Consider the following 27,381-nt stretch of genomic DNA (forward strand, 5'->3'; position numbering starts at 1 on the left):
ATAAAGTGACCAGTGTACAGGAACACCTGCATTTGATTGTAAGCCAACATACTGCGATACAAGGGAGGATTTTCTGACTGTCAATTTATAAAATGAGAAAGCATCGATCCACCCTGGCTTCTGAAGCCCAGCATGTGCAGTTTTACACACGATTTACTAAACTTTATTGGGATGCCTATTATAAAATAGCTATGATCAATACTAAAAGAGAAATATAACACATGCAGAAAGAGATCATTAGCAAGAGAGACCTGCATCAGCTTTAGCTTCTTTGCAACTGTGCTCAGGCTGAGATGTCTATTTTACCAGCAAAAGATAGCTTACCTTCTCACTATGGGAGTGGAACAAAGCTATGGCATAAAACAAATGGGGGCAGAAAAGAGAAATGTGCAAATGATGTGTTATTAACTCCTTGTTTGGTCCCATGGAAAAGCTAGACCTAGATGTATATCTGCAAAGCTCTGGTATAGAATAATCAGAGTTTACAGTATAAACCTATAGCTTCAAACTGGACTGAGCCTGCGAAATAGCTGATACCACAAAGGTCTCTTTTAGGAATTATGTAAACTTTGACAGAAGGTAAATGCAAGGTATTTCAGGGTGGGAAAGAAATCCTTCTGAAGAAAGAAGATTTCTTACAAGTCCATCCTTAGCTACAGGATGCTCTCCAGCACAACAGCAGTAAAGCAAGTCAGAGAGCTGAGCAGAATAGACTCAAGATGCTGGAGTCAGATCCCCTTTGTTTAGAGAGCTGATCAAGCTACAGACTGGAGACAGAAGCTGCTTTCAAAAGACAGCCCTCCTAAGTCTGAACCAAGAGTATTTTAAGTCACACCTGTGCCTCCTCCAGCACATCTGCACACACATGGCAGAGCTTCTGCAGAGTTTCTACAGCTGGGCTAATCACCTCCAAGGGACACTGAAATTCCCACAGCCAGCACTTGATATTATCTGAAAAGGAGATCACACGTACAAAATGAGCATTTTCTAAGCTTGTCAACTGCTTATAGAGAAGAAATGACTGTTACGATGGGAGGTGTGAACCCTGCCTTCCCTCTGCAGTTTTTCTCAGGGCCACTCACCAATCAGCCTCTCACAGGTGCTTTTAGGGAGGTGCTTTGCAACATGACCGATGACACACAGTATATGTCCTGTAGTATCAGCGCTCATGCCCTGCTGCCTGAAAAACAGTGGAGCAGATAAACTAACGTTAAGACTAAGGAACAACACCAAATCACAGCAGAAAAATCCTTTCATCTGGGATATGCATTATTGAGGCAGACTTCTCAACCCAAATGAAAACTCAGGTTAGAGTTGGTTACTGCATATACAAATCTGCAGGCCATTGCTTGCCTCCTAGCTGCAGAACTTCAATAAAGAGCTGCGATCTAAGCAGCTGAACAGCAATCTGCCTGTGGAAGGACAGAAAGTGCTCACTCCTCCTCTTCATCTTCATCTCCTTCCTGCAGGATGGAAGGTGTTCAAAGCACACATATACCTGCTGACATTGTCCCAGGATTCAATGATCTTGGAATAATTCAGCTGGGGTGAGGAAGCTGCCACCTTCGCAAGCAACATCCAAGCCGATACAGCATGCTCCGTTTGCACATGAGACATGACATTATTAACAAAAGTGGTGGTGAACTTCTTCTGTTGGGACCATATATGAAAAGCTTTGTTCAAGTAACGGCTACAAGGAAGAAAGAAGAAAAGAGAAGTTAAAGGGGGGTTAAACGAAACACTTGATCTTAGACACTGGCAGTAAAACCCAACATCCCTGTCCAGGATGCACTGGGCAACACAACAAAGCTGCTGTTCCTTGGCATTCCCACTACTCAGAATACGTAGAGATTTGTACTATGTATTTTACTACCAACATTTTCAGTCTCTCAGTTCATAACCTGGACGCACTACAGACCTGGCCTACATGCATGGATGTAGTACTCCGTGTCAGTAAGATCTAAGGCCCAACTGATACCATGATGCATCAAGAAAATATAATCTCAGCAATCTGTAATAAAGACTTTCTGGTAGTTGTTATTTATCATCCATAATGGGACAGGATACATTAATGTTAAGGCATCATACCTTGCTCATTTTTCTATTTAACCCTAATTACCGACTTCATGTTGGAAGAGTTCTGAGATTTATCAAGCTGCAAGGTACTCTAAGGTCCTGAAGAAGAAGGTGCCATGAATCTGCAAACTATGTTATAAAATAGTCCAAATTAGAACATTGTCAGTTTCACAGATTGGCAAGGCAGCACAACCAGTATCTCATTTGCTATTTCTGAGCTATTATGCCCTGTTGACTAATAAACATACAGCTGCCTTTAATCAATGTTGTGTCCTTGTCATACTGTGTGTCATCCCATTTCTTCTGCTTCTTCCCACAGCATTCTGCAAAAGGCAGAATAATTCTATTTGTCATAAGACAAGTAACATATTGTACATCACAATTAATAAAAGGCGATGTTCTCCTTTCTTTATATATCCTCTCTTACTTCTGTCATAAGAACACCTCCATTTGACTTAAATATTCATGCTGCTACCAACACATCACTACCACTCCTATAAAGACAGGGTGATGAGAGAGTTGGGGTTGTTCAGCCTGGAGAAGGTTCCAGAAAGACCTTAGAGTGTGGCCTTCCAGTACCTGAAAAGGCCTACAGGAAAGCTGGAGAGGGACTTTTTACATGGTCATGCAGTGATAGGACAAGGGGTAACACCTTTAAACTGAGTGAGTAGATTTACACTAGATATTAGGAAGAAATTCCTCACTATGAGGGTGGTGAGGCACTGGAATTTGTTGCCTGGAGAAGCTGTGGATGCCCCATCCCTGGAAGTGTTCAAGGATGGAGCTTGGAGCAACCTGCTCTAGTGGGAGGTGTCTCTGCCCATGGCAGGGAGTTTGGAACTAGATGGTCTTTAAGGTCCCTTCCAACCCAAACCATTCTATGGTTCTATAACAGTCTGTGGCTGCACAGTGAATGAGAGCACTGAGAGTACAAACTCATGCTCTTAGTCCTCCAGTCAATAGACAATTTCCTTCTGTAAGGGAAGAACCGTGTATTCTAATGGGATTAAAAGTAAAAAAAAACCTCTGGGTTTTGTCCCTGAATGCTAACATAGTAAAGGCAATAAAAAAATCTGATGCAGCAGACAAAGGGTTATTATGGAAAAGCCATCAGAGCCACAATGAAGGGAAAAACGCACTTACTTTATCTCCTGGCTTTCTGAAGTCAAGAGGGTAAGGAGATCCCACGCTAAAGCCTGCTTTGCATCTTTACTGCTGAATTTATTGTAATTTTTTATATGTTGCAACAAGAGCTGATCAAGGCAATCCAAGGCCTTTTCTTGGACAGAACTTTCAGTGTCCATCACAACAGGCACCACCCCATTTAACCAGGCCTTCTGCACCAGAACATTGTTGGGCTGAACCTGAGAGAGACACACGCATTAGAAACTTTTTAAAATCATTAAGGGGGATCCTACGTGCATGGGTAAGATCAGCAAAGGCCTAGAAAGCTCCAGATTCAGCTACCAACTATGAAAATACATTTTAATAAACCTCAGCATACTGCTCAACTGCAAGGTGGCAGCATATGGGACAAGGGAACTCATATCTCCTTGACACCACAAGGTATTTGATCACATCTATGATCAAGCTACCTGCTGCTTCTGTTGAAGTACTGTAATACTTTGTTTTGAAACCCTATAAATAATTATGACAGTATCGCAATAAAGCTGTACAGCAGATAATTTAAACAAAAAAAACCCCAAACCAAAAAAAAAGAGCTTTGCTTAATATAAACCCTATGCTCCAAGCCTAAGTTACTAACCCTTTGTGAATAAATAGAGAAGAAAGAAAAAATTGCAGCGCTATCATCTCCACATTACACCTTCATAAAGTGATTCAGATTTTTTTTTTTAACTTGAGAAGGCCAGCAACATAAACATTTTCTCCATGACACATAAATCAACAGCCAGGAAAATAAATGTTTCCAACAGTTAGAAGTATTCTACATAAATCACAAGTATGTATAAGAATGAGTCATGACTTCCGAGTCAAAAGGTAATAAAAAAAATTAAAACACAGTCATAAAATGAAATGCGCTGAATGAATAACTAACTGATGGTATACCAGATTTGTCTGTTTCCTCCTCCTTTTAACCCACAGTTCACTCATCTCAGCTCTGCACAAGAATTCATGATATTTTTGTCTCACCACAAGGAGCTCTGTTATAGAATGCAAGGCCTGCTTCCGCACAGAAACAGCAGGGTCCCGGCAACGATCCTGAAGAATAGACAGATCTTCTGCAGTAAAAGGGATCACTTTGTGCTTCATGATGTTCATAAAAACCTGGATGTCAAACAGCAGCACGACTTTGTTGAGAATACAGGCCATGCGCACCAAGTAGCAAATAAAAAATACAATCTACCCCCTACCAACTTTAACTAGAGATTAATGTATCTCACAGAGAGCGAAGCATCACATTAACAATTTATGAGTACTGGGCACCACCAGAGGTGTGGAATGAAACAGGAAGCATCTTTTCAGTCATTTCATTTTTATAACAGCATTTGGATCGAATGAATGTCACAATTTCCCCTAGAAAATAACGTGTGTCTTGTACAAACCATGTTTTTTACCTGGTAATAAGGAAGAGGAGATTATTTATTTATTAATTAGTCAAAAAGCATTAAACCAAAATGATTGTAAAACATTATCTGGAGAGCTCAAATCAGGACATGAACGGAGGGGGCAGAGCTGGGGTGAAGACAACTAGCAGAGGCAGGCAGTCAACAGCAGACGCGTATTTTTTAAAATGATGACATTGTCATTGAAGCGTATCTCTTTAAAAGTTAATGATTTCATTAAAAAAATGAAGCAACAAGCAAAGCAACACATACCGCAAAAAGAGGCTGGATATAACCTAATTGCTTTGTTAACAAGGTCAAAACAAACTAAGCAGCTAATATGCTTCAGTTTATAAGGAAGCTGCTTAATTGAAATGCCTATTGACATTTGAAAAGAGCCTCTCTTTCTAAATGACAGAATAAGAGAATGCCAGCAAGAGTACTAGAAAAATTTTCCATCATCATGCTTGCATTATTTACCTATCAGGAGCTAGTAAACAAGATCTTTTTAAGGCCTGTAGGCATTCCGCAGGAATAGCAGGAAGCTACGGGTGGGCGAAGTTACACAGAGTTTGCTACAGTGCTATGGCCTAATTATTTATGTAACGGCATTCTGGGTAACCACCGAGAACAGGGAAGCATACAAACCCCGCCGTACCTGGAGAGCAGATTTCCTCACGTTGGTTTTCTCATCTTTGGCTCTCAGTCTCAGCATGGCCATGAATTCTTTTCCTATCCAAAACAGTGATAAAAAGAAATAACCCCCACCATCGTTTAGCAGCACTAAGACACTGAATGTGGTGCAGCAGCAAGAACACAGCTCTGAACTCAAATGAGCAACAATTTATTGCCTGAGACTTTCAGAGGGCAAGAGGAGGACTGAACAAAGCACAATAAACCACACCCTCCCCCCAGAATAATCCAGAATGAAGTAAAAGCCAGGAAAAAAAAAACAACAACCCACTCAAACAACACTCAAGCATTTTTCCAAGTTCTTTCACTTGAAAATGTATGTTAGGACATCCTGCAAAAGTAAATGACACACCAAATAATTTGATACACGCAGCAGAAAGAAAAAAAAATATTAAAAAATCCGTAATTTCAGACCTATTTATTTGCCTCCATAAAAGACGTTAGGCTACCTTCCCAGCTGGAAAGCTCCTCAGGTGAACCACGCACAGCTCTCGCAGGTCTAGCGCGGGTCACCCTGCCGTCGCTGTGAGAAGCGTGCTGAGGGCAGACAGGTCAGCACAGACTCAAGGGAGGTTCACAGACTTGTATGCCGAGAGCTTAGGATGCCTACAACCTCTTGTGAGTTACGCCTCCGAGCTCCACGCAGTATAAAGTGTTACTGTATGAACTGCTGTGGTTCAGAGAGGGGAAATTACTCCATTTATGAATTGACTGAATTTCTTGAGGCTGCAGAATGGCAGCTGCGAAGAAGAACGCAAGAGTCTACAAGGAAACGAGAACACATCTCCCCTACAAGGAAACCAGAACTCATCTCCCCTCCCCAAATGGCAAGTTAGGCCTCTAATTGTACTTTCCGTGGCCATATTCCTACTTATTTCTGCATATTCTCAGGAAAATACATAATTGAGACAGCAGTTTATTAAATGACACAACTGAATACACAGAGCCACAATCAATTATTTCTGACCTTTTGAATCATTCAGATGGACTACTGACAACCTGACAATGACTGAAAATGACTTCAAGCATTTTACCGTTACTTTTCAGGTTTCTATTTATTGCTGTTTACTTTTTGCTGTAAAACTTTTTAGAGCATTAAGATTTCTCAAATATATGTCAAATTCAGAGATGTGTTACTTAAAGAGAGATTCAAATGGAGATTCACTCTGTTGCCATTCATAGGGTTAGTCACAAGGATCTAATAAAAAGTAGTTTGAAAATAAATCTTTCCCAAAGGAAGCAAAGAGACTTTGATCTGTGCTTTCTTAATGGGCACCTAACTGCAGTCACATCCTGCTGCTGAGAACAGCTTGACAGAAAAAGCACAGATCCTTTTTATTGCAATATTTTGCCATTAAAATAGTCTAGCTCTGGTGAAGGTGACCAAATTTGCTAAAATCATCAATGTTAATTGGCAAAGTGTGATTATACTCACAGAGATATAGAAGAGAGGATAAAAAAACCTCAAGGCAAACCACCAACCAACAAAAAAAAAAAGAGTTCTAAATGGGAGAGAACCATCAAGGGAACACAGCGTTGGTATCCTGGGCAGTGGTAATTCTGCAGTGCATACCTCACCCTGCAGATAATCCCCATCCTTCTTATCTTCACCCACAATTTATTCTGCTTCTAAAATATGAGCTGTTTGGTCTTCACAGACCAAAGTGTAAAATTAGCACAGGCATAAGCCAAACAGAGGCGTGTGCCAGCCAGCCTTGCTAATGCACCTTGACTGACTGGGAGAGCCCTGAATTTCGGCTATCCTCTTGAGCTCCAGACAGTCTTTTTTCATCCAATCCTTTTCTTAATTTGTTTTGCCAAGTGTATGCTCAGCTGGGTATCAGATACAAAACCAGGCATCCCCTGCCACAAGGAGTCTGCAACTAAACAGGGAATACACAAAACCTTAAGTGGCCTGGAGGACTTTCTATCTGAGAGAGCAGATTAATGAAATTTATCAGCAAAATGTTTTAAAAGCTTTCAGTGGAGAAGACTGGAGTCTGGCTCATGGAGATAGGGAGAGAGATCCCATGTGAAGAGCAGCATGAGATGTGTAACAAAGACACAAATGCAGGATGTGAACCAAGCAGCAAATTGAATTGTCAGCAGTTCAAGAGAGGTGAACAGCGAGAACTGAGAGCAAAGATACTGGCAGAAGCCTAAAGATTAGGAAGAAAAGCTTTTACACAGAAGAGGAAAAGAAAGGAAGAGATTCAAAGAAGGTACAATGTGGCCACAAAAGCCAACCTACACGCCAATTTCATGCTACCAACAAATCAGAAATAGCTGCCTGCCATTCTGCATCAGTGCATTTAACCTCACGCTTTGCTTTCAACGCCAGTGTACCTGACACTACAGAGAAGTGCATTCATCTCTACCTAACAGTGCTAGTCAGAGGTACTGTGTTTTAAGTAGCAAAAGTGTATTAGTTTTTTATGCACTGGAGCAAGAGATTTAATTACCCTTAAATTTATGGAGTTACAAGTATTACACCCCACATCAATTATCACCCTTTCGGAAACAGTAAATTACCTGCTTTTCAACAAGTGTTGCCACCACATTAGTAAAAATGAGCATCAGTATTTCATATATTTTTCAGACTTGAGTGGAAATAGCATTTCTTTATGGCTGGAACTTCCACTCCCTCCATCACCCATAAGCGTGTTTTAACAACTCTTTCCACTTTCTTTGAAAAACGGACAATGAATACACTTCAGAAAGTCTAGTTTCAATTAAGGTTTTGAAAAGTTATCTGAACAGGCTAGTATAATCCTGACATACCATTAAGCACAGTAGTATCACTGCTGTCTGTCAACTCAATAGTTCTGAAAGTTGCTAAGGTCTTCACTGTATGGTTGGACGTAGCTGAAAGAGAAGTTAGATGTTTCAGAATAAAAAAGGCATATGTTCACCGAGCAAGATGGTTCACTGTTAAACAGTCTCATGCATGCCCAAAGTTTTACAGATATGCCTATTTTTAGAAAATGGCATGCCAAGATAAGCCTGAGAACTACTATAAGAGAACAGCTCTATACCTTCTGCACTGACTGTCAAATTCTCAGTGTTTGTGTTTTCTTCCAAGCCTGTACAGTTAGAAGCTGCCAAAAAGAAATAAAAAAAGAAATTAAATGAAATATTTTCATTCCGCATATTCTGTCATTCCAAATCTTTTCAAGCAAGCAGTCTAACCATAGGATGCTAAGTGCATACTTCTGAATTGTACCATCTGGCCTTTACCACACCTGAGGGAGTTCAGAATGCCAATCATGAACAAAAAACTTAGCAGAAGCAAAAGCCAACTCAAGATTTAATCAACTGTCAGGCAAGAACGAACTCCCCCCCCCCCCCCCCCCCCAAGCAATTTCAGTCATCTGTAAATATCCTTCAAATGTATCTCACGGAAGAATCTATTTAGAACCGATATACAAGAATAAATCCCTCGCAAATATAGGGCTTCACGAGTAACAAGACTCATCTATTACTTCTTATTATGACACAATACACAGGGACAGATGCAGATTTAAGTTCCTGACAACCAATTCTCCTGTCTCCCAGTAACTATTCCCCAGAAAGTTCACGAAATATTTTCACTATCTAATTTATCTATAATACTTACAGCTTTGTAGTAAGCCCCGCACACTCTCCAAGTCAGCAGCAGTTTTCATTTCAAGACAGTGGGCAAAGACACTTAAAGCTTTGCTACGGATGACGGCTGCTTTGTCCAAACACCTGCCAAACACTATGACCCGTACTAAAAACTTATGATCTAGAAACTTCTGATGATCCAGGGACAGGGAGCTGTCCGACTTCCTCTCTGGCACATCCAACAGAGCTAACACTACGTCAAGAGCAAACATTCTGTAGGCAACCTGGAAGAGAAAGCACACAAGGTGCTCTGTTAAGGTAAGCAAAGATACAGGCATTGCCTACTCAGTTCACCTGCCTTTAGGTACCAGCAGTAACTACAATGCTATTCTGTACTGACATTGAAGCCTTCATCTTCAAAACACTGCTGTATCTGAACCCTGGAACATCAAGGAGATGTACTCACTTTGGTGTGGTGTGAGTACTTATAAAGCCAAGCGATGAAGTCAGCAAACTCTACGCAAGGGAGTTTATTCAGCAAATTCACCAAGGCCTGTGCAGCGTATGTGCGATAATCAGCCTTATCTGGGATCTGAAAAACAAGGACAATTGCGTGGTGTGATACTTCGATGCTCTGCTCTAGAAACCAGAATCGTATTTCAGGACTTATGAGAAGTATTTCTGTATTTAACGAGGCAATACATTCACATTCAGCAATGACTGGGACAAAAATTATGGCTTCCTTGGTCATTACTTCAGCACTTACCCACAGTCACACAGCAAGCTCCCCAGAGGCAAAGGTGGAGCTTAGATTAAATCCAGAAGCAGTATTTCTACATGGCAATCTTTAGATAGCTAGCTAGGCAAAGAGATCTCATAACCCTCATTTTCCTGTACCAGTGGTGAAAGCAACTACAAATTTTGGAAAGGTCACAAGTGGGGTACAATCAATTGTGAACAGGCAGGGGGAAGCGTTCACCTCCAGCATTCTTCTAGGGCCGGACACTATTTTTAAGAAGTCTGAAAATTCTGATAAAAGACCAAAACATAACACAATCAGGCTGTCAAGAAATTTGCAAATGGCGAAAATCTTTTCACTCCTTACAAAAGGTTGTGAAAATGGACCTCCTAGCTGTTACAGGTACCGCAACGTATCCATACGTAAGTTCTTCAGCTCAAGATGTAACAAAGCATAGCGTACCTTGGTACAGAGATGTTGCAGCAATATTCGAAGAACAGGAAAGACAACTTCTTTCAGCTCATCTACTACAGAACTGCACAGAAGACAAAACAAGCAGATTTTAATAGGGTTGGCTTTACAACAGAGCAAAAATCAAATCAAGGACATTCCTTTTGGAATGCATTCCAAAAGTTGGGAAAAGTGCACGTTCTGGAATCACAAGCACTAGTGCAACAGGAGACAGACCTACTTACTTTCTACATTAACTTGGCTTTGCAGGCAGCAAACATTTCTCCCAATACCTTTCTACAAGTAGGACAATATGAAAAGCTTCTCCATTCTCACCCTACTTACTATATGTTGCCTGGCGATCTCTGCACAAGCTACACTTTCTAATAACATAGACCCCTACACAGGGGGAGTAATAAACATAGGCAAAACATATCTTGCAGCAGGAGAATGCAAAGAACTAAGAAATAAGCTCCACATTAATCTTTCATTTCCTTCACAATACTTTGTACTAAACCCCAAGACCTGAAAAACTGACACAAAGCAAAACACAGAGTCCCTTCCACCCACTGCCACTTTTCTGTCAAATGGCACCTGCCTTCCCTTCTGCGAGCAAGTTCAGTAAATTCCCATTACAGACATTTTAATTAAACCTCATTTGCACAAAGAACTTCAAAGTCAGTGCCAGTTTGCCTCATCCCTTTATCAACTGAACAGTAAAGAGAAGGCGTGCCAGAAGAAAGAGCAGACATACCCAGGAAGGGTAGTGCCAGCGCCCTGTTGTACTTCACCTGATGAATTTTATAGCCTGATTCCTGGCACTGATCACAGCCGGCGTGATTGCAAGGACTGCACTTCTGGAAGACACATTGCTTTCCAGCATAAGAATGATATTGAGGATTCGCTGGAAGACACAACGAAGAATCTGGAAAGAAAATGTTCAGGTTATTTTCAAGTTAATTTCAGTAGCAACTGGAGCCCACGGACAAGCATTCTGACCAGGTTTATGAAATAATTCTGAACCAAGCAAACCTAGACCCAAATAACAGCACCTCTCAAAATATGACTCCTAGCAGAATAATTCAAAGGGGACCCATTCTTAATGCACATGTCTGCCCTAGTTGCGATTTCTCATACAAGTTCAATAAGGCCTAGGAAGGACTTCCTGAAAACATCAACAGTTGCCCGCCAAAGCAGTGGGCTTCAATTCAACAGAAATGTTTGGAATTTGAGGGATTTCATTGGTTTTTGCACAGAAGACATCTTAAACTAAATGCACGTTTTTTACCACCACATGCACTTAACTTTGGGAGCTTCCTCCTGCCACACTTTTGGGACCGCGGCATGCCTCGTTATCCCGACATTCACTGAGCAGCCAAACAGGAGAGGCAGGGAAGATGAGGCAGATCTTGGCCGGGGAGCTGCTACATCTTCCTAATACCACAAATATCAACAGCTCTGAATTGTGCTTGTGCTGCACTGAGAAACCAAGGAGGTTGAAACACATGGGTCTAAGGCTGCTAAGTGTGGGCAGACACTCAGGTATACGTCAGGTTTACATGTACTAAGCTTCAGGCTGTCCTGACTAGACAGCTGCTAATACCCTGGCTTGCTAGCTCAGAGCTAGTTCAGATGGGTTTACACAGTCGTGCAAACACAGCGGCACGGTCACACCCAAAGTTCAAAGCCCCATCCATTGGAGCAGCAAGCAGGGAAGCAGGAGATGACACAGTGTGCTTGACAATTTAAATAAAAAAATTACAATTTTTTTTTTTTTACAATTACAAAATAAAAATGTAAAGCTGCAGACACATTTCTGGTAGAACTGGATGTTCCATGATGACAGAGTATTCTCTGAATAAGGATCAACCTTGCTTACCATCATCTGCGCATAACACTTTCCCATCGTGCTGCACAACCCAATGCCACAGCACCTTCCAAGCAGTGCTGGAGCTCCATCTAGCAGGACACAAGAAAATTCCAGGCAAATGTGGCAACCTGGAATTCTCTTTAAGATACAGAGATCTAATGCCACTGTAGCTATCCTCTCCTTTCGATTCATTTGCCACAAGAATCACTGGAGCACAGAATTCAATGCACACAAAATGCATCATCATACAAGTCAAAGGAAGTAAGGACTGGGGTGGAAAAAAGCATCCTGCAAACCCTGTGCAGCATGCACAAGCACAAAAAGTAAAACTAATGTGAAAAGTAAAAAAACTGCAAGCAAAAATGATGTGCAGAGAAGGAAAGAAACAACACTTCTGTTCAATGCTGCAGTGAGGATTCTGAAGATTTTTTTTCCCAACATTTACCTTATCTTCTGTACCGTGTAGAAGGGAACACAGTAACCACAGCCCATGATACGCCAGCTCGGGAATGTACTTGGCTTTGTCGACATTCCTAAGCAAAAGAAGGCAAAGAGAAGTCTTCATCTCTCATCAGAGAAACATTTACTACAACCACTACAAATAAACATGCTCATTGACTGGAAAACATTCAATATGCACTAAATGTTGTTTACTGTTAGCTATGTAGAACATGTTCTAATTATCTGTAACAAAACAAATCACCGCTTTCGTTTTCATATAAACAGGATAACAACACAATCATTGAGCACTTTATTTGTTCAAAGCGCCACATAAACATTAAGAATTATTTGCTCACGTTGCTACTGAAAACTCGAACTCAAACTCCTGTACTGTCGGCTCAAATCTTGCCATTGCAAGGAAGACCTGCAAGGAAAGAAAGCCAAGCTTAGCTAATTCACACGAGGGGAAGATGTGCAGGTCCGCTTGGGGGTCAGACCACAGAGAACTTGAGTCTTAACTTTCAAACCACAGCACCTGCCCTGAAGCAGAACGTGAGCACACCCCAAAGCCAGAGGCTCCATACTGCACCTCCTTCCCCTGGGTACAGTGAGGGTTAAGCACCTCAGAAGTGGTAAGCACAAGAGGCAGACACAGAGCAGGCACTCCGCTCCGAGATTTACACCAACGGTCTGATCAGGGGCCAGCTTATGAAAGGCAGGGCTGCCATCATTCCTGTGGCTGTGGAGCGTTCTGCACCCACCAAAAGGTGGTGTTAGGGGACATATGGCTCCTTGAGCTAAATCTTCTTACCTGCAGGCAGTTCTCCACACACTGAGGTTTTTCTTTTAGGGATAATTTAGGCAGAAGTCTTAACAAGTTTTTCAGAAGAAGGAAGATTGAGTTGCGAATTTGCAGAAGATCATCCGTTGAAAAGTAAGCATTTTCACAATTCTCTTCACCCTCGTCCTCCTCTTCCAATGACTCTTCCATCTACATTGGTAGAAAAGAGAAACGGTGCCATCCTGTCCCACAGCACTGCCTGATCTCTTTTGCACATTCCAGTGCTTCACAGAGTTCTCAGGCTAGGTCCTACACAATTTCACACCAAAAATTCTAAACCTTTTCTTTCAGATTAATTAGCAGACTTAACGGGGGGGGGGGGGGGGGGGGGGGGGGGGGGGGAACACCCAAGGTTGGGTACAAAAAAGAAAGTGCCAACACAGCCTGTTCTTGTTTTGAAGGAGAAAGCCCACCAGAGCTGAAGACAATTATCTGAGTTCTAATCTGACACCTGGAAATTCATCTCAAAGTAATTCCCACTGCACCTATGACCTTCCCCCCCTTGCTTGTCATGACCTCGTGGCACCAATGATCCCACAGGATTCCTGATGTGTAATCCTCAGTTCCATTACAAAAAAAACCCACAAACCAACACAGACCAAAACCATATAAACGTTAGAACGAGCAGCTGAGTACAGCTAGCTAAAGCATTTAGCCCTTAACTTCCCATCAGTAAATTGGCAAAGAAACACAAATGCCATTTGCAAGGTGGTCACACATAGTAACTTGGAGGTCTGTTGAAGAAGCTCATGTAAATTAGTTCCTCCCTCTGCTACTGAGCTAACAATATGCCACAGACAAATAAACTATTTTTTCTTAGTCAGCAGCCACGAAACTGCAGTTAATTCTGAATCAGCAGACTTCTGGAATTCCTAATAATAGGTAGAGGACCAAGAGCACAGCTGAACTGCTGAATAAAAGGTTAAGAACTAAAAAAAAAGAGCTGAAAAAGAGGCATAGAAGTGAAATAGCCTGCCAACAATTTGCTTATTAACAGCGGCTTATATCCAAAGAGATTACACAAACGTCTTACATCGGATTTGCCATTCCTGCATGGTTTTCCTTTCTTTCTATTTCTTTTTGCATTGGTCTGAGAGCTTTGAGTATGCGTCTTCTTTCTTTTCTTCATCAGATCTTGTTCTTGAGGCCAACTTTTTGTCAGAGTGCGAAGACACTTATCAAACATCACTTGATGGAACAGCTGGTTAACTACGCTGCCTGCCCAAAAAAGACAACATCAGCCATCTTCCAGACAAAAGAGAGAGAGAGAACATCAAATCATCTGGCCATCTCTCCATTTGCTTTGACAGCCAAGGAGATGGCCAGGCCAAAGGCATTGTCCTGAAAGCCTAAGAAAGTTCAAGAGAAGAAAGAAGTAAGGAAGGAAAAAAAAAAAAAAGTAGAAAAAAAAAGTATTGTTTGAACAAAGGCAAACTGCATCAGGACGACAGGTCATCAGCGATGACATTATCAGGTAGGATCACCAGCTGATTGACCCCTTCTAGCTGGTAACGTGCTGCACAACAAAGATTTGCAAAACCGCAGAATATGCGTTAGCTTCAAATACAAAAGAGTACTGCTGTGAATTAACCTGCTAGAAACCTTCAACTGCTGGTTATTTTGAACAAATACTTTTGTTTTCACAAATGAACCCATCCAAAAGCACACTGCACAGTGAAATCCTCTCTAGTTACAGAGCGGGAACAGGAATAAGCTCCCACCTCCACTGCATATTATGTCAAACCAGAAGGCTACGTGTGGTTCCAGCTCTGCGTACTGTGCAGGCTCCTCTGTCAACCTTGTCACAGAGCTACTGAGATGTACGGCCACACAGACCCGGCCTGAGACCATCAAGCCACTTTATGACAGGAGACCAAGCTGCTATCAGACCATAACAGCTGTTCAGCACTCAACACCACGGCTGAGTTTGATCCCCGAGGATTTCAGGGAGATCAAGCGAACCGTTCAAAAGCCATCATGCATTCCACCTGCAATTCTTATAAATGTGAGAAAGCTGATTTTGTCTGAACCACGATTTATCCAACAATAAAGAGGCACATCCCTTGCTCACCTGGGATCTCCAGCAGTAAGAAGTACAACCCAGCAGCATGAAGAGCGTAAACCCTCTGCTGTGCTTGAGCTCTTTTATGCTGCCCTGCTTGGACAAAGTGATGCAGCACAGCCACAAGCGCGTTATGAGAGAAGTTGTTTTCAGCAAACACGGTCCAGATATTCTGAGGCAAAACACACGTGTAGTAGTGAGAAATAACATAGCTCTCCACAAGTGGGCATTATTCACATTTTAACGCTTGCCACTGCAACCAACCCCCTATGTATACTGTAGTATGCATTTTTTTTAATAATTATGTTATAATATTTTATTATCTTAAGATCTTATTGTTCTCTACAGCTACCTGAAAGGAGGTTGTAGACAGGTGGGGGTCAGTCTCGTCTCCCAGATAACAAGCCACAGGACAAGAGGAAATGGCCACAAGTTATGCCAGGGGAGGTTTAGATTCGGTTTTTGGAAAACTTTCTTCACTGAAAAGGTGGTTAAGCATCGCAACAGGCTGCCCAGGGAGGCGGTAGAGTCACCACCTCTGAAGGCGTGTAAAATATGTGTAGATGCAATATTTAGGGATATGGTTTAGTGGTGGCCTTGGCAGTTAACAGTTGGACTTGATCTCAAAGGTCTCTTCCAACAGAAACAGTTCTATGCTTCTACCTAATACTATATAAATACATTTTTAAGCGTGGGAAGAGCATCCCTCTGGAGCATTCTAGCACAGATGACCAGAACTGCCTTGGGCAGCCTCAGCCTGTTTTGCAGGCCTGAAAGCAGGCCCGGCTCACACCCTCGGGAGCACAGCTGGCCCGGTGGCACAGCGGGAGCAGAGCTGGCCCGGCGGCGCGGCCTCACCTCGCTGCTGCCCTGCGCCTCCGAAGCGAAGGGCGCCAGGCACTGGTAGAGCCGGGTGAAGGCATCGAGGCCGCCTCCCGCTATGTCGGCTGCCAGGTTGGCGTCCAGGGGCTCGGTGTCCGTGAAATCCAGGTCCCACACCGCCTCCACCCACACTGCGAGACACAGGGTTGCCAACGGTGAGCCGAGCGCCCGGGGAGGCGGCCTGACCGCCCCGGGGCAGCAGCCCGCAGCAGCGAGACCACCGGGCCGCCGCCCCCTCCGCGGGCCGGTGCGCCGCGCTACCCACCCCTCGCCCCACCACCCCGCACCTGGGCTCACGTCCCGCAGCTGCCACCGCGCCAGGGCGGCCAGAAGCTCGCCCGGTCGCTCCGCCGGCGATAGCTCCCCCGAGCGCTGGCCCCGCCGCCCGCCCGCCGCCATGCCGCCCGCCGGCCCTTCGAAAGGACCAATCCCCGTGCGCCTCCCGACCGGAAGCGGCCGGCCGGAAATGGGGCGGGGCGTAGGGAGCGGCGCGGCCCGGGCCGGCCGGGTGGCGCATGCGCGGTGCACGGCCCGGGACGGCGGCGACGGGGCGCGCCGGGAGGCGGCGGGCGGCGATCGTGCGTGGCCGGGCGGCGGGGGGGGGGGCTGCGCGGCCCAGCCCGGTCTCCTTCCAGCGGCAGCCGGGCAGGCACCGGGGCCGCAGGGTCCCGCCGCCCAGCCCGCCCTCCCTGCCGCATTGCGGGCCCCCCGCCCCCGCCGCCGGGCGCCGTGCCGCTGGCCGCGGTAGCCCCCTCCCCGGCTCCGCGGGGGCCGAGGGCGGGCGGGCCGCCGCCGCCCCGGGGCCATGAGCTTCTTCGGGTTCGGGCAGAGTGCGGAGCTGGAGCTGGTGCTGAGCGACGCCGAGAGCCGGCGGCGGGTGGAGCACAAGACGGAGGAGGGCAAGAAGGAGAAGTACTTCCTCTTCTACGACGGGGGAGACCGTGTCGGGGCGGGTGGTGCTCACCCTCAAGCACCTCAACAAGCGGCTGGAGCACCAGGGCATCAAAGTGGAGTTCATCGGCCAGATCGGTGAGCGGGGCGGGGCGCGGGGCTGGGGCGGCCCGGCCCCGGAGGTGGCCTGCGGGGCCCGGACCCCCCGCCCCGGCCCCGGGGCCTCCCGGCGAGCCGGGGCCGGCGCCTCCCCGCGCGGTGCGGGCCCGCAGGCGCGTTAGCGCGGCGCACTGGGGCCTGGGAATGCGCCCGGGTACGCGGGTCCCCGGCAGCCTGTGCTCCACGGCTGCCCCGAACGGTTCCACCCGCCGGCCCGGCTGGGCCCAGCTCATCCTGGCGGCTGGAGCGGAAGGGAGGGAGCTCCAGTGGTTTTCCAGGTCATTGTTCTCTCGTCCTATTTTCTCGCTCCTGCTCAGTCACCGGTTTCGGCTCCAAACCGCACGCGCCCGGGGGTAGGGTGGAACTGGGTTTCCATCCCGCAGGCGCAGGTCCGAGCACAGACACCCCAGTAACACCAGCTGTCGGGCGGTGGTCTCCAGGCTGCATCTTCTGTTTGTGTTTGTTGTGTGCCTATCGATCTAGCTAGCACTGCGGTTCTGCCGAGGATGGTGAATTGGGTGGGTTTCACCCATATGTCTCAGGTCACCGGTTGCACCCTGCCAGCCCATACCCCACAACGCATTCCACCCCAGAAGATCAGCTTTCTTGAGGCCCACGGGCTCAGCTTGGCTGGTTCCATCTTTTACTCTCGTGACTGCCCACGCGTCCCTGCACAGTTAGTCCGGTGGCTAGCTAGTTGTTCAAAACTTGTGGTTGTCTGTGCGTAACCCATTCAGATTTAAGATTTCCTGCTTTCTTAGAAGAAAGGTAGCTGTCACACCCACTCTTCCATCGGAATGGAGATGGCCGTATTTCATGGACATGCGCAAGTCCAGCAAGGCGAAATAAGTTCAAGACATTCCCAGTGATGCCACTGTGCTCGGGGTGTGCGGTGCCTCACGTCGGTGGCTCGCCGTACTCGGGTTTAACACTCCAAATCATTGCATGAGTTGTGGGCCTGCAGCCTTTGCATTGCAAATCGTGCGGTGTACCAAAGTGAACTAGAGGTTTTTCCACCCAACCCCGATGCTGCCGTTCAGTGTTTTTGCTGACCTTGCTCGTACATGATGCTGCTTTTTGGAAGGGAAGGGGAGCACAGGCAGCGTGAGCCTGTATACGACGGAGTGTAGGTAAGCCCGTTTGTCAGGAGTTACCTTACGACCTCCTATTTGATTATGATTGTCAGTGGAAATTAAGCATGAACTTTGCTTCCGGCTCCGCTCTGTCTCCTCTGTGCTTCTCGTCCCCCGTTTTGGAAGACTTGAGCCGTGCGTATTTAGAATAACTGCTTTGAATTCAGATTATTGCCCAAGCACGGTGTATTAGGACCTGCTGTGGCTGCACGTTAGTCCTTTCTTTTTGCCCATTAGGCCCCTTTAATATAAAACGCTGCTAAAGTTTGTACCGCTGATGGCGCTTCCCTAATGCTTTCCATCTCAAAACAGCTTGCCTTACTGTCTGACTTCTTGCTGCTATGAGGCTGGTAACTACACGTGACAGTTTTACGGGCAAGGGAGACTGAGATGTAACGGAGTGATGTGTTGCAGGGAAGAGGGATGTTGCAGACCAGGTACCAGGGTCCAAGCTGTGAACGCTGTGTCCTGCGTGGTCTCCGGTGAGCATTTCTAGAACCAGTTTAAGATTTCGTTTCGCCTGTGGTTACTGTGTCCGGAGCATGCCACCAAGATGTTGGCAGGTTATTTTCTTAATCTGGAAACCTTATAGCTCTGGAAACCTGAAATTACCATTTATACCTGTTTGATATGCTAATGTCTTCTGAAGTGTGGGAAACGTCAATCCTTCCTCTTCTTAAGGCTGCAGAGTGCCAATCTGTGCCCTTCCGAGACAGCAGAGAACTTAAAGTTTGCTGGCATTGGCATCCCCTTGCTTTAATTTTGATTGTTGCCTTCTGCATTGTGTGGCAAGATGATATATCCCTCTTTTTATGTGGCACGTGGCTTCTCCCTGTCACATCAACAAGCACTTTCCTCTCAATGGACACGTATTCAATGCAGAGTTGGTTTATTTATGTCACCTGCCTGCCCAGCCTAAAGGGCTTGATGGCACTCGCTGTTTTGTGTGAGAGGTGTTCCAGTGCCAATATTTCCATTACAGAGATAAGGTGAGGAAAGGGGTATAAGAAACAGGCATCACTTAAAAGCTGAAATCTCATCGTGCATCTCAAGGAGTGGAGAAGCAAGGCTGGCTGCAGTTCCTGAACGCTACTAATACCTCTCAGGATCCTCCTCTGCACAGTTTAGTGCTGACAGCGAACTTGTGTGTGTGTATATGATTGTCTGATGACTTAGGTTTTTGTTTCTTCATCTAACCGTATCAGATTGGCTAAGGCTTTACCTTTTAAGAAGGACTGTGTAGGTGTCTTGTAGTCACACCGCTCACACGCAGGGTTGGGAAGGGCAGATTTCATTGATGGTTGTGTGTGATACAGAGCTGTTAATGCAAATGGCAGAGTTTTAAGTTCCTGTTGCTTCGACTTGCGGGAGAAAACTTTGTGGGAGTGTAGAGAGGATTACTTCCATTAAATGAGGAAACCTGTAGTAGTTTCCTGCTGATGCAAGAAGGTTGTGGGGAAAACTGAAGCAATGTGACTGTGTTGGTTACTTGAGCTAGTTGAGCAGTGCTTCCAAAGGTGAATGCTCTTCCCTCGTCGGTGTTCACAAGGCCGTTGACATGTTATCCAGGGGATGGTGGAGCAGTTGACTCTGCTGCCTCCCCACACACTTGGTAGTTGTGTGCCGAACACTGGCTTTGTGCAGAATCGGTGAGGATCTCCACGGTTACGCAGTACCCAGTGCGAATCAAGACCACTCAAAGTCTTTGTTGTCAAAGGATAAGCAGGAACAGTTGGAAACCTCAGCTCTTGTTTTTTTGCTCCGTCACTGTTTGCTGTTCCAGAGAAGCAGCCGTGTTTTTTCCTCTCTTTACCGTAGCAATGCCTTTGGCCTGCAATATTGTGTAGAGAATCGCTGGAAGGGATTGCGTGAGCTGCCAGCTCCTCTTCTCAAACAGTCTGAAGATAATGAATATTGATAATAGGTGACCCATATCACTCTTAAGGCAAAGCGAGTTCCTGATTCGTTGTAGTATGTGAGGCTGTGCTGGCCTTTTCCTTCCTGTTTCAGGGAGGAGAGTTCTGGCCGGCACCTGGCTCCGCCGGAGAGCAGTGAACAAGTGCAGTACGTTGCAGCCACAGGCTCCCCTGGTAGGTTCTCTGAATGGTGGTGAAGGAAGTAGAGATCCGGACAAGATGGTTGCTCGTAGCTGTGGAATCTCTTGCTTTTCCTCATGGTGTCATGTGGGATTAAGCACTGCTGCTTAACCTGGACTTATGTCTTCCTAGAACTCTACTATGACCGAGGAAACCACCATGAGTTTGTGTCTCTGGTGAAAGACCTGGCCCGTCCTGGTGAATTCACTCAATCGCAGACATTTGACTTCGAATTCACCCATGTGGAAAAACCTTACGAGTCCTACACGGGGCAGAATGTGAAGTTACGGTGAGTCTTCTCCCCTTGCTGACCCCTGTTCTTGGTTCTGTGCAGTGTGCAAGTAATGATATTTACTGTGATGATACTGCAGGGCAGCATCTCTTCCCAGACATCCTTGCATGTTGATGATGACAATCAAAATGAATTTTGGTGGACTGAGATATAAAAGGCTCTGCTTTTATGAGCATGCATCAGGCTTCAGGGAACTTGTGTTGCCCCATTTTACTGACAGGAGAAATCAGCCCCCTCTGAATCAGCCAAATACTTCCTAATTTATTTGGTGATCCAAATCCCAGAAGGAATGCTTTAGTTTAGTCTCCAATGGGAACATTTTCGCTGTCTTGTAATGAGCCTTGCCAACTTTAATTGTGCTCTATATGCAAGCAGATGCCTAGCTTAAATCTTGTTCATGTGTTGCAAACTGTATTTCACATCTAGGCACTCCAGTTGACTTGAAATCTAGTCACTGGCTTCTGAGGGAGGTTGGAAAATTCTGAGATCTGCCGAGAGGGGTGTGTCTGTGGGGACTGATGTGATCTAATCTCTTGCAAGAGGGCAGTTGTTTTAACGTGTGCAAGGTGTTACTCAGATCCCCAAATGGTGCTTGGGCAACTCAGGCTCACAAATGCATGAAAGCTTAGTGAAGAGCTAAGAGCCTGCTTTTCCGTTTGAAAATTCCCTTCTGTCTTTTCCAACATGAGGCTCTGGTTGTTCCAGAAGCCAGGGCACCGATAAGACTGCTTGGATAGTCCAGTGCAATCCGCTCAGCCCCGTGTCCCTCCCTGCTTCATCTCTCTTGCTGCTTGTACAGCCCTAAGAGGAGGGGGACTCTCCTTGCAGGTATTTCCTCCGAGCGACTGTCAGCCGCAGACTGAACGATGTGGTGAAGGAGATGGACATAGTTGTGCACACCCTGAGCACCTACCCAGAGCTCAACTCCTCTATTAAGATGGAGGTGGGGATTGAGGATTGCCTGCACATTGAGTTCGAGTATAACAAGTCCAAGTAAGTGTCTCAAGAGCAGCCAGTGGCTGTGGGGAACCATCTGCTACAGGGAACAGTTTGGTCTGGATGCCCAAGGCATGTGTCTTGCATGTGATCCTTAAAGGGATTCTTTGTTCCTGCACTCCAGCGAGGCTGCCAGGCAGTTCAGATGCTGGTTAAGGATGTGTGGGTTCTTCTCCTTGCCCCATAGATGTGCTTTCTGGACCAAGCAGTGAGAAGCGGTGGCTGTGGCTTGCTGAGCTTGGAGCACAGGGCAAGGCTGTTGCAGTAACTTCGCATTCCCTGTATCCTCAGCAAGATCAGTATTTCCAAGTGTCTTCAAAGTATAACATCTGCTCTTTACCAGATAATATAGCTGAAGTGGGACCTTAATTCAGGCACAGAAGTTGGAAACAGCTCTTTTAAACTACTTTTAATGCATCTCTCCCAGCTGATGCTAGCAAATCTCCCTTCAGTGTAACATTTGGGTTAGTTTTAATTGACCTAAAAAATTGGTTTGGGAGGCATTGCTGTCGCAGGGATTTCCTGTAGATATTCAGCCTGAAATTCTGTTTTTAATTTATCAGATCATGCTAAATGTTCTTGGTGATTTCCAAAAGACCAGAGGGTGAAAGGTGAAGCGCTGTTTACAGCAGCCTCATGGAGCTGGTTGATAGGCCATCTGAAATTTACAGCTGGGGCCACAGATAAGAGTAAAGTGCCTGACAAGCAAGTTCCCGCGCTCCAGGTCTGAGTCCTGGTCTGCTACACAGTGTTTGATTGTGGTGCTTTCTTCCTTCATGTGCTAGGTATCACTTAAAAGATGTGATTGTTGGAAAGATCTACTTCCTGCTGGTGCGAATCAAGATCAAACACATGGAGATAGATATCATCAAGAGAGAAACAACAGGGACCGGCCCCAACGTATATCACGAGAATGACACAATAGCTAAATACGAGATCATGGATGGGGCACCTGTGAGAGGTGAGAAGGCTGATGAACCTTTCAGCATCCCTCTTCTGAAGTCTTTTGGGGTGGGAATAAGAGTCCTGCAGTATCTTCAGCTGAATCCATGTGCTCAGTAGTAACATGTGTCCTGTTGCACTGGTGGACTCACGGCAGCTTACGTAGGTGATTAAATATGATCCCCTTCCTTCTGTGGTATGCTGAGGGGGAATTGAGGCATAATGAGTTGCAGTGACTTAATTCTTTTGATGCAGTGGCAAACCAGGAATAGATGTAAATTCACTGTTGGTGTGGGTCACCAGCTGGTACTGCTGCAACTTGGAGCCAGAAAGATGGTGTTTTAGCTCTGTGCCAATCTCCTGTGCCACTTGTTTTCCAGTTCCATTGCCCAGCAGAGTCACCTGCCAGAGAGAGTGTCTCCTTACTCATTTTTTCTGGCAGTGTTGTCTAGATGCAGGTCACAAATTGAGTCTTTGTGCTGTTGAAGTGGAGATGGAACTGCTGTCAGCAAGGGCAGGATCTGGCTATGGACCATGCATGCTGGTTTGGAAGGGAGCTGGAGGAAGTGGAGCTCATCTTACTCCACTTGTGGAAATGGTCACAAAGTTTGTGGCCTAGTGAGATTCTGTTTTGCTGGTGCTCTGCTAGTTGTTATCTGTGCATTCTGTCTGTGCTGATGGTTCTGTGCACTTTGTAGGGGAGTCCATTCCCATCAGACTCTTTCTGGCTGGCTACGAGCTGACTCCAACGATGAGGGACATCAATAAGAAGTTCTCGGTGCGTTATTACCTCAATCTGGTGCTGATTGACGAGGAAGAGAGACGCTACTTTAAGCAGCAGGTGAGAAACGGAGCTGTTGGTTCTCAGACCTGTAGACTGTTGCTTGGGATACTATGTCCTAAGGAGCTTCTGAGAATTTGGGATTCCTGTGGGGGAAAAATCATGTCCTTGACAGTATCTGCAAAGACTAGGCAAATTAGAGTGGGCAGAGATGGTCTAGAGGGAACGGTCCACACAGGTCAGATGCGTGCGGTGGTGGGGATGCACACAGAAGGTGCCTACTTTGGACTTCTTTTCCACTCTGTTGCCCTGTGGTGAAGCTTCTGTGCTTCACCTTATCAATTCGAATCTGGTAGCCGAGGGCAATAGGACAGAGCTGCCCTAGATGGCCAGTGGGTTCCTTCTGTGCGCCCAGAATCCTGGGGAGGAGTGCTGTACCCAAATTTTCAGGATGGCTGCATTGCGAGGCCTCCACGTGCCGCTGCGAGCGGCCTCACACACACGGCCGTGGGTGGAACGTGGCAGCATAGGCCGAGCTCTTGCTGGGTGTGAGCTGCTCGCCTGGCAGCGTGGTTCAGCTTCTGGGTCTGGGTGGGGCGAGGAGAAGGTCTCACAAGCCCTGACGAGGCCTCCGGCTGTGTTACTACAGGAGGTCGTGCTTTGGCGGAAAGGAGACATAGTGAGGAAGAGCATGTCCCACCAAGCAGCCATCGCGTCCCAGCGGTTTGAGGGGACATCCTTGCACACCGAGGCCAAGACCCCCAGCCAGCCTGCAGAGAACAACGGCCGGCAGTGAGAGGCCGCGCAGAGGAAGGCTGCTGTGGAGCCGCTGGGGACAGCAGCAGGGAGGAAGAAAAAAAACTTCAGAGACTTCATGGAAATAAATAACCGTTTTTGACTTAATTCCTTTCTTCAAAGGACTCATAGGGTGGGAAGGGGAGGGGAGGGCAAGGCAAGCTGGAGCACTGGTGGTGCGGAGCTGAAGGTACCTCAGTGCTTCCCAATCAACTACATTCCTCTGGGGTCGGCTGCTTTGAGGCATGTGTCCGGAGGCTGCGGAGCTGCCTGATCTCCTCTTTGCCCCGAGACCCTTTTGGTGTGGCAGCGGGGAGGGAGAGAGCAAGTGAAGGCCAAATCTGCTGCTGCTTCCGAGCGGTGTGGAGGTTGCTTTGGGGCTGTGTAGGATGGATATTTTTCTTGCCTTTCTGAAATCTTCACAAGGGAAAATGACACAGTGATTAGCTGGAAGATAGAGGGAGTCAGGCTGAGGTGTGGCCTACTTTAAATTGCTTAGTGTTATCCCCTCGCTGCCTCCCCTTCCTCTTCATGCTGGCATTGGATTCCTGGTCACAAACAGTTCTGTAACGTGGTTGACTCAGCCCTGGGACTGCCACACAGCCGCGCAGAGCACGGGCAGCAGGCGTTCTGTTGTGTCCTTGCTGTGGAGCTCCTGACTGTGTTGTTGCATCAAGGGAGAGCTGTGGCTGGTAGGAGGGAGTGAGGCACGCTAATGCAGTAGGAGGTGGCACAGGTTGGGCAGAGCGGTGAAGGTCCCAGCGCTGCTGGGTGGGCAGGAAGGCAGCTGGCCAAGAGCAGTGCCTTCCTGGTCTTGGCCTGGCAGCTGCCTGAGTGCCCCTGAGATTCAGTCTCTCTGGTTGCTGCACTCATGGAGATCCCAGTCGCTGCTGCAGAGCAGCCTTGAGAGGTCTAGTTTTGGAAGGTGAGAAATAAATGGGGGCTCTCTTGGGAGTGGGCTTATGCTGCACACACTGCCCTGCTCGTGTCTGTGTCCTTGTGACAGAGCAGGCTTTGTATTAGGGACAGACAGCGGTATAGAAACGTGTGTATTGTTTTGTATTTGTTCCCTCGCACCTGTGGGATGAGGGTTATTAGTAAGGACAGAAAGTGGATGCAATTGTTTTAAGAAGCTCATGGCCTGTGTATGCTGCTAGATGAAGCCAGGCAGCAACTGGAAGGATGGTAGAGCGCTCTGATTCCAGAGATGCATTCCTGAGGCCTGAGCTGAAGTCACCAGTGAGGTCTGAGGGTATGACATGAACTGAGAACCCGAGTACAAGTTTTTTCTTTTCTAAAATAAGCTTCTTTTAGTCTACAGCTAAGTAGAATCATGAGAACGCTCCCAGAAGGGAGTCGCTCCTCCATTAAAAATTAGTTGTGGCTTTGTAGACTTGATTGGCTGAGTCTGGAGAATATCCATCCTGTTTAGATGCCCTTCAAGGAAGCAGGCAGTTAGACCTCCGACCAGACGGAGAGAGAAGCCTGCACTAAATGCTGGGGTATGAGCTCTTATCAAGTGGGATTTGTCTGCATTTCTCTGGGAGTTTGTGGCTCGCTAGGGTTTTGTCCAGCTTCCTTTTGACTCTGGAATGAATGTCCTCTGCCTCTGTTCTGCAGCTGAATGTAGAACAGTTGTCTTGCAGCTGGGAAATGGAAGTATCTTCTGCTTTGTTTAGTGGAACAGTGCTGGTGGAGGGAGTGGGGCCTGGGTGGGAAGGGGAGCTTTTTATGTAATAAGACAGCTACTGTATTTCAGTGATAAATGTGTGTTTCTGCTTGCCAAAGTAAGTTATCTTTTACTCACCACGTGTAAGGTTGTGGTTTTTAGTAGAGCTGGACAGTCTCGCTCTGTGTAGAGGACACTAATGATCTCATCTCTGCTGAATGCTTGTGTCACACCATGTTTCTGCTCTGTAATAGTGAAGACGTGGCTTGCTTTTCTTTACATGAGAAGTCTGTGCCATGGGCTGGAGCCATGTCTTCCTAAGACTGAAGCAAAAGCTTACTTTAGACAACTACCTTGTTATGCCAGGGCAGGGGGTGGTAACCTGCCGCAGGTCTCACATGGCTAAGGAATCTGGATGTTTTACTTCTGACACTCACTCTACTCCCCGCTCTCTGTAGGGGGCACCACCTGTGCTGTGGCAATACACAATCTCTTAGCGACAAAGCGAAGCTCCAGTTGGGAGCCTCTGGGGATAGCAGATTTAGCTTTCCATGGCTGAGCTGAGCACAGCAGCACCCTAACCACCCTCCAGCTTTCCCTCAACTCCCATCCCACCTACATTTTTTTTTTTCCTTGCCTGTTCCTCTTGTTTGTAGGCCATGTGGTATTAAAGAAACGCCGTGGATGGTGTCTGTGCATTCCAGGAGTGCTTTGTTTACTGGCCAAACAGCATCAGTACTGGATGTAAGACAATTGTCTGACAAGACAATGCACTGTAAGGAGATTTCTATTAAGCATCTGTTCATCACTTCTGGAGGGTTTACTTGGAAAAGGCGCGTGAGCCTATATGTTGGGTTGGGGGTTTGGTTTTTGTTGGTTTTTTTCCTTCTCTGTGCCCCTCTCCCGTGTCCAGAATTTAGAAACAATCCCCATTTTTACTTAATCTAAATGGACCATTCAACCCATTACCTACTATGCCCTCTGTTTTTCTGGGGTGGAGCAGATATGCTGAGCATCTTTAGAGAGAAGTTGAAGCTTAAGGTCACTCCGGGACAAGGTACTATAGCAGAGCGTTTCATTAGCATGGGAAGGGGCAGAGCAGTCCCCCTGAGCTGGGTGGTTCTGTTCAGTACTTGGGTCATTCCCTCTCTCCCAGGCAGAGTCAGGCAGGGGGGAGTACGCAAGTACCAAGCAGTGCAACTTGTAATTAAGCCTCTGCTGTGTTTACATGTTTCTTAATTCGTCGTCTTTTCAATGGCTGTATTTTAAAACTTGGGGTTTTTGTCTCTTCAATTAAAAAGAGCCAGCCCTGGCTGTCAAATGCTGTGCATGAGTTTGTCTGATATGGTTTATATTGCCTGGCCCGGGTCTGGTTTGTGTTGGGTTTGGGTTTTTTTTTACAGTATTAAGGCATTTTTCTGTAG

General features: G+C 46.3%; 2 protein-coding genes and 1 long non-coding RNA gene across 4 annotated transcripts in view; 2 read left to right on the forward strand and 1 right to left on the reverse strand.

Annotated features, from left to right (window-relative positions):
- The window catches only part of NCAPD3 (non-SMC condensin II complex subunit D3), a 29,093-nt gene extending 12,488 nt beyond the window's left edge, over positions 1 to 16,605 (reverse strand). For both annotated transcript variants that reach the window (XM_040615951.1, XM_040615950.1), the window contains exons 1-19: positions 16,491 to 16,605; positions 16,180 to 16,334; positions 15,331 to 15,493; positions 14,293 to 14,477; positions 13,230 to 13,409; positions 12,775 to 12,842; positions 12,423 to 12,510; positions 10,899 to 11,032; positions 10,120 to 10,192; positions 9,385 to 9,510; positions 8,950 to 9,202; positions 8,369 to 8,431; positions 8,115 to 8,198; positions 5,299 to 5,372; positions 4,228 to 4,362; positions 3,220 to 3,440; positions 1,499 to 1,690; positions 1,083 to 1,180; positions 836 to 951 (exon numbers count right to left, since the gene is read on the reverse strand). In XM_040615951.1, coding sequence (XP_040471885.1) covers positions 836 to 951; positions 1,083 to 1,180; positions 1,499 to 1,690; positions 3,220 to 3,440; positions 4,228 to 4,362; positions 5,299 to 5,372; positions 8,115 to 8,198; positions 8,369 to 8,431; positions 8,950 to 9,202; positions 9,385 to 9,510; positions 10,120 to 10,192; positions 10,899 to 11,032; positions 12,423 to 12,510; positions 12,775 to 12,842; positions 13,230 to 13,409; positions 14,293 to 14,477; positions 15,331 to 15,493; positions 16,180 to 16,334; positions 16,491 to 16,602 — 2,520 coding nt within the window. In that variant the 5' untranslated portion in view covers positions 16,603 to 16,605. The remainder of the gene's footprint in view (positions 1 to 835; positions 952 to 1,082; positions 1,181 to 1,498; positions 1,691 to 3,219; positions 3,441 to 4,227; positions 4,363 to 5,298; positions 5,373 to 8,114; positions 8,199 to 8,368; positions 8,432 to 8,949; positions 9,203 to 9,384; positions 9,511 to 10,119; positions 10,193 to 10,898; positions 11,033 to 12,422; positions 12,511 to 12,774; positions 12,843 to 13,229; positions 13,410 to 14,292; positions 14,478 to 15,330; positions 15,494 to 16,179; positions 16,335 to 16,490) is intronic.
- Positions 16,606 to 16,729: 124 nt separating this feature from the next.
- VPS26B (VPS26, retromer complex component B) lies at positions 16,730 to 27,283 on the forward strand. The gene is given in 7 exon segments (XM_040615941.1): positions 16,730 to 17,134; positions 17,136 to 17,232; positions 20,615 to 20,771; positions 21,603 to 21,767; positions 22,556 to 22,731; positions 23,411 to 23,553; positions 24,143 to 27,283. Coding segments are annotated over 7 exon segments (1,011 nt in total). The 5' UTR covers positions 16,730 to 17,008; the 3' UTR covers positions 24,290 to 27,283.
- Positions 18,370 to 20,467, forward strand: LOC121098224. The gene is made up of 3 exons (XR_005831209.1): positions 18,370 to 18,383; positions 18,801 to 18,868; positions 20,205 to 20,467. It is a non-coding gene; the product is annotated as an uncharacterized LOC121098224 (long non-coding RNA).
- Positions 27,284 to 27,381: the final 98 nt, after the last annotated feature.

The sequence above is a fragment of the Falco naumanni genome, chromosome 16 (assembly GCF_017639655.2).
Source record: "Falco naumanni isolate bFalNau1 chromosome 16, bFalNau1.pat, whole genome shotgun sequence".
NCBI classification, from domain to species: domain Eukaryota; kingdom Metazoa; phylum Chordata; class Aves; order Falconiformes; family Falconidae; genus Falco; species Falco naumanni.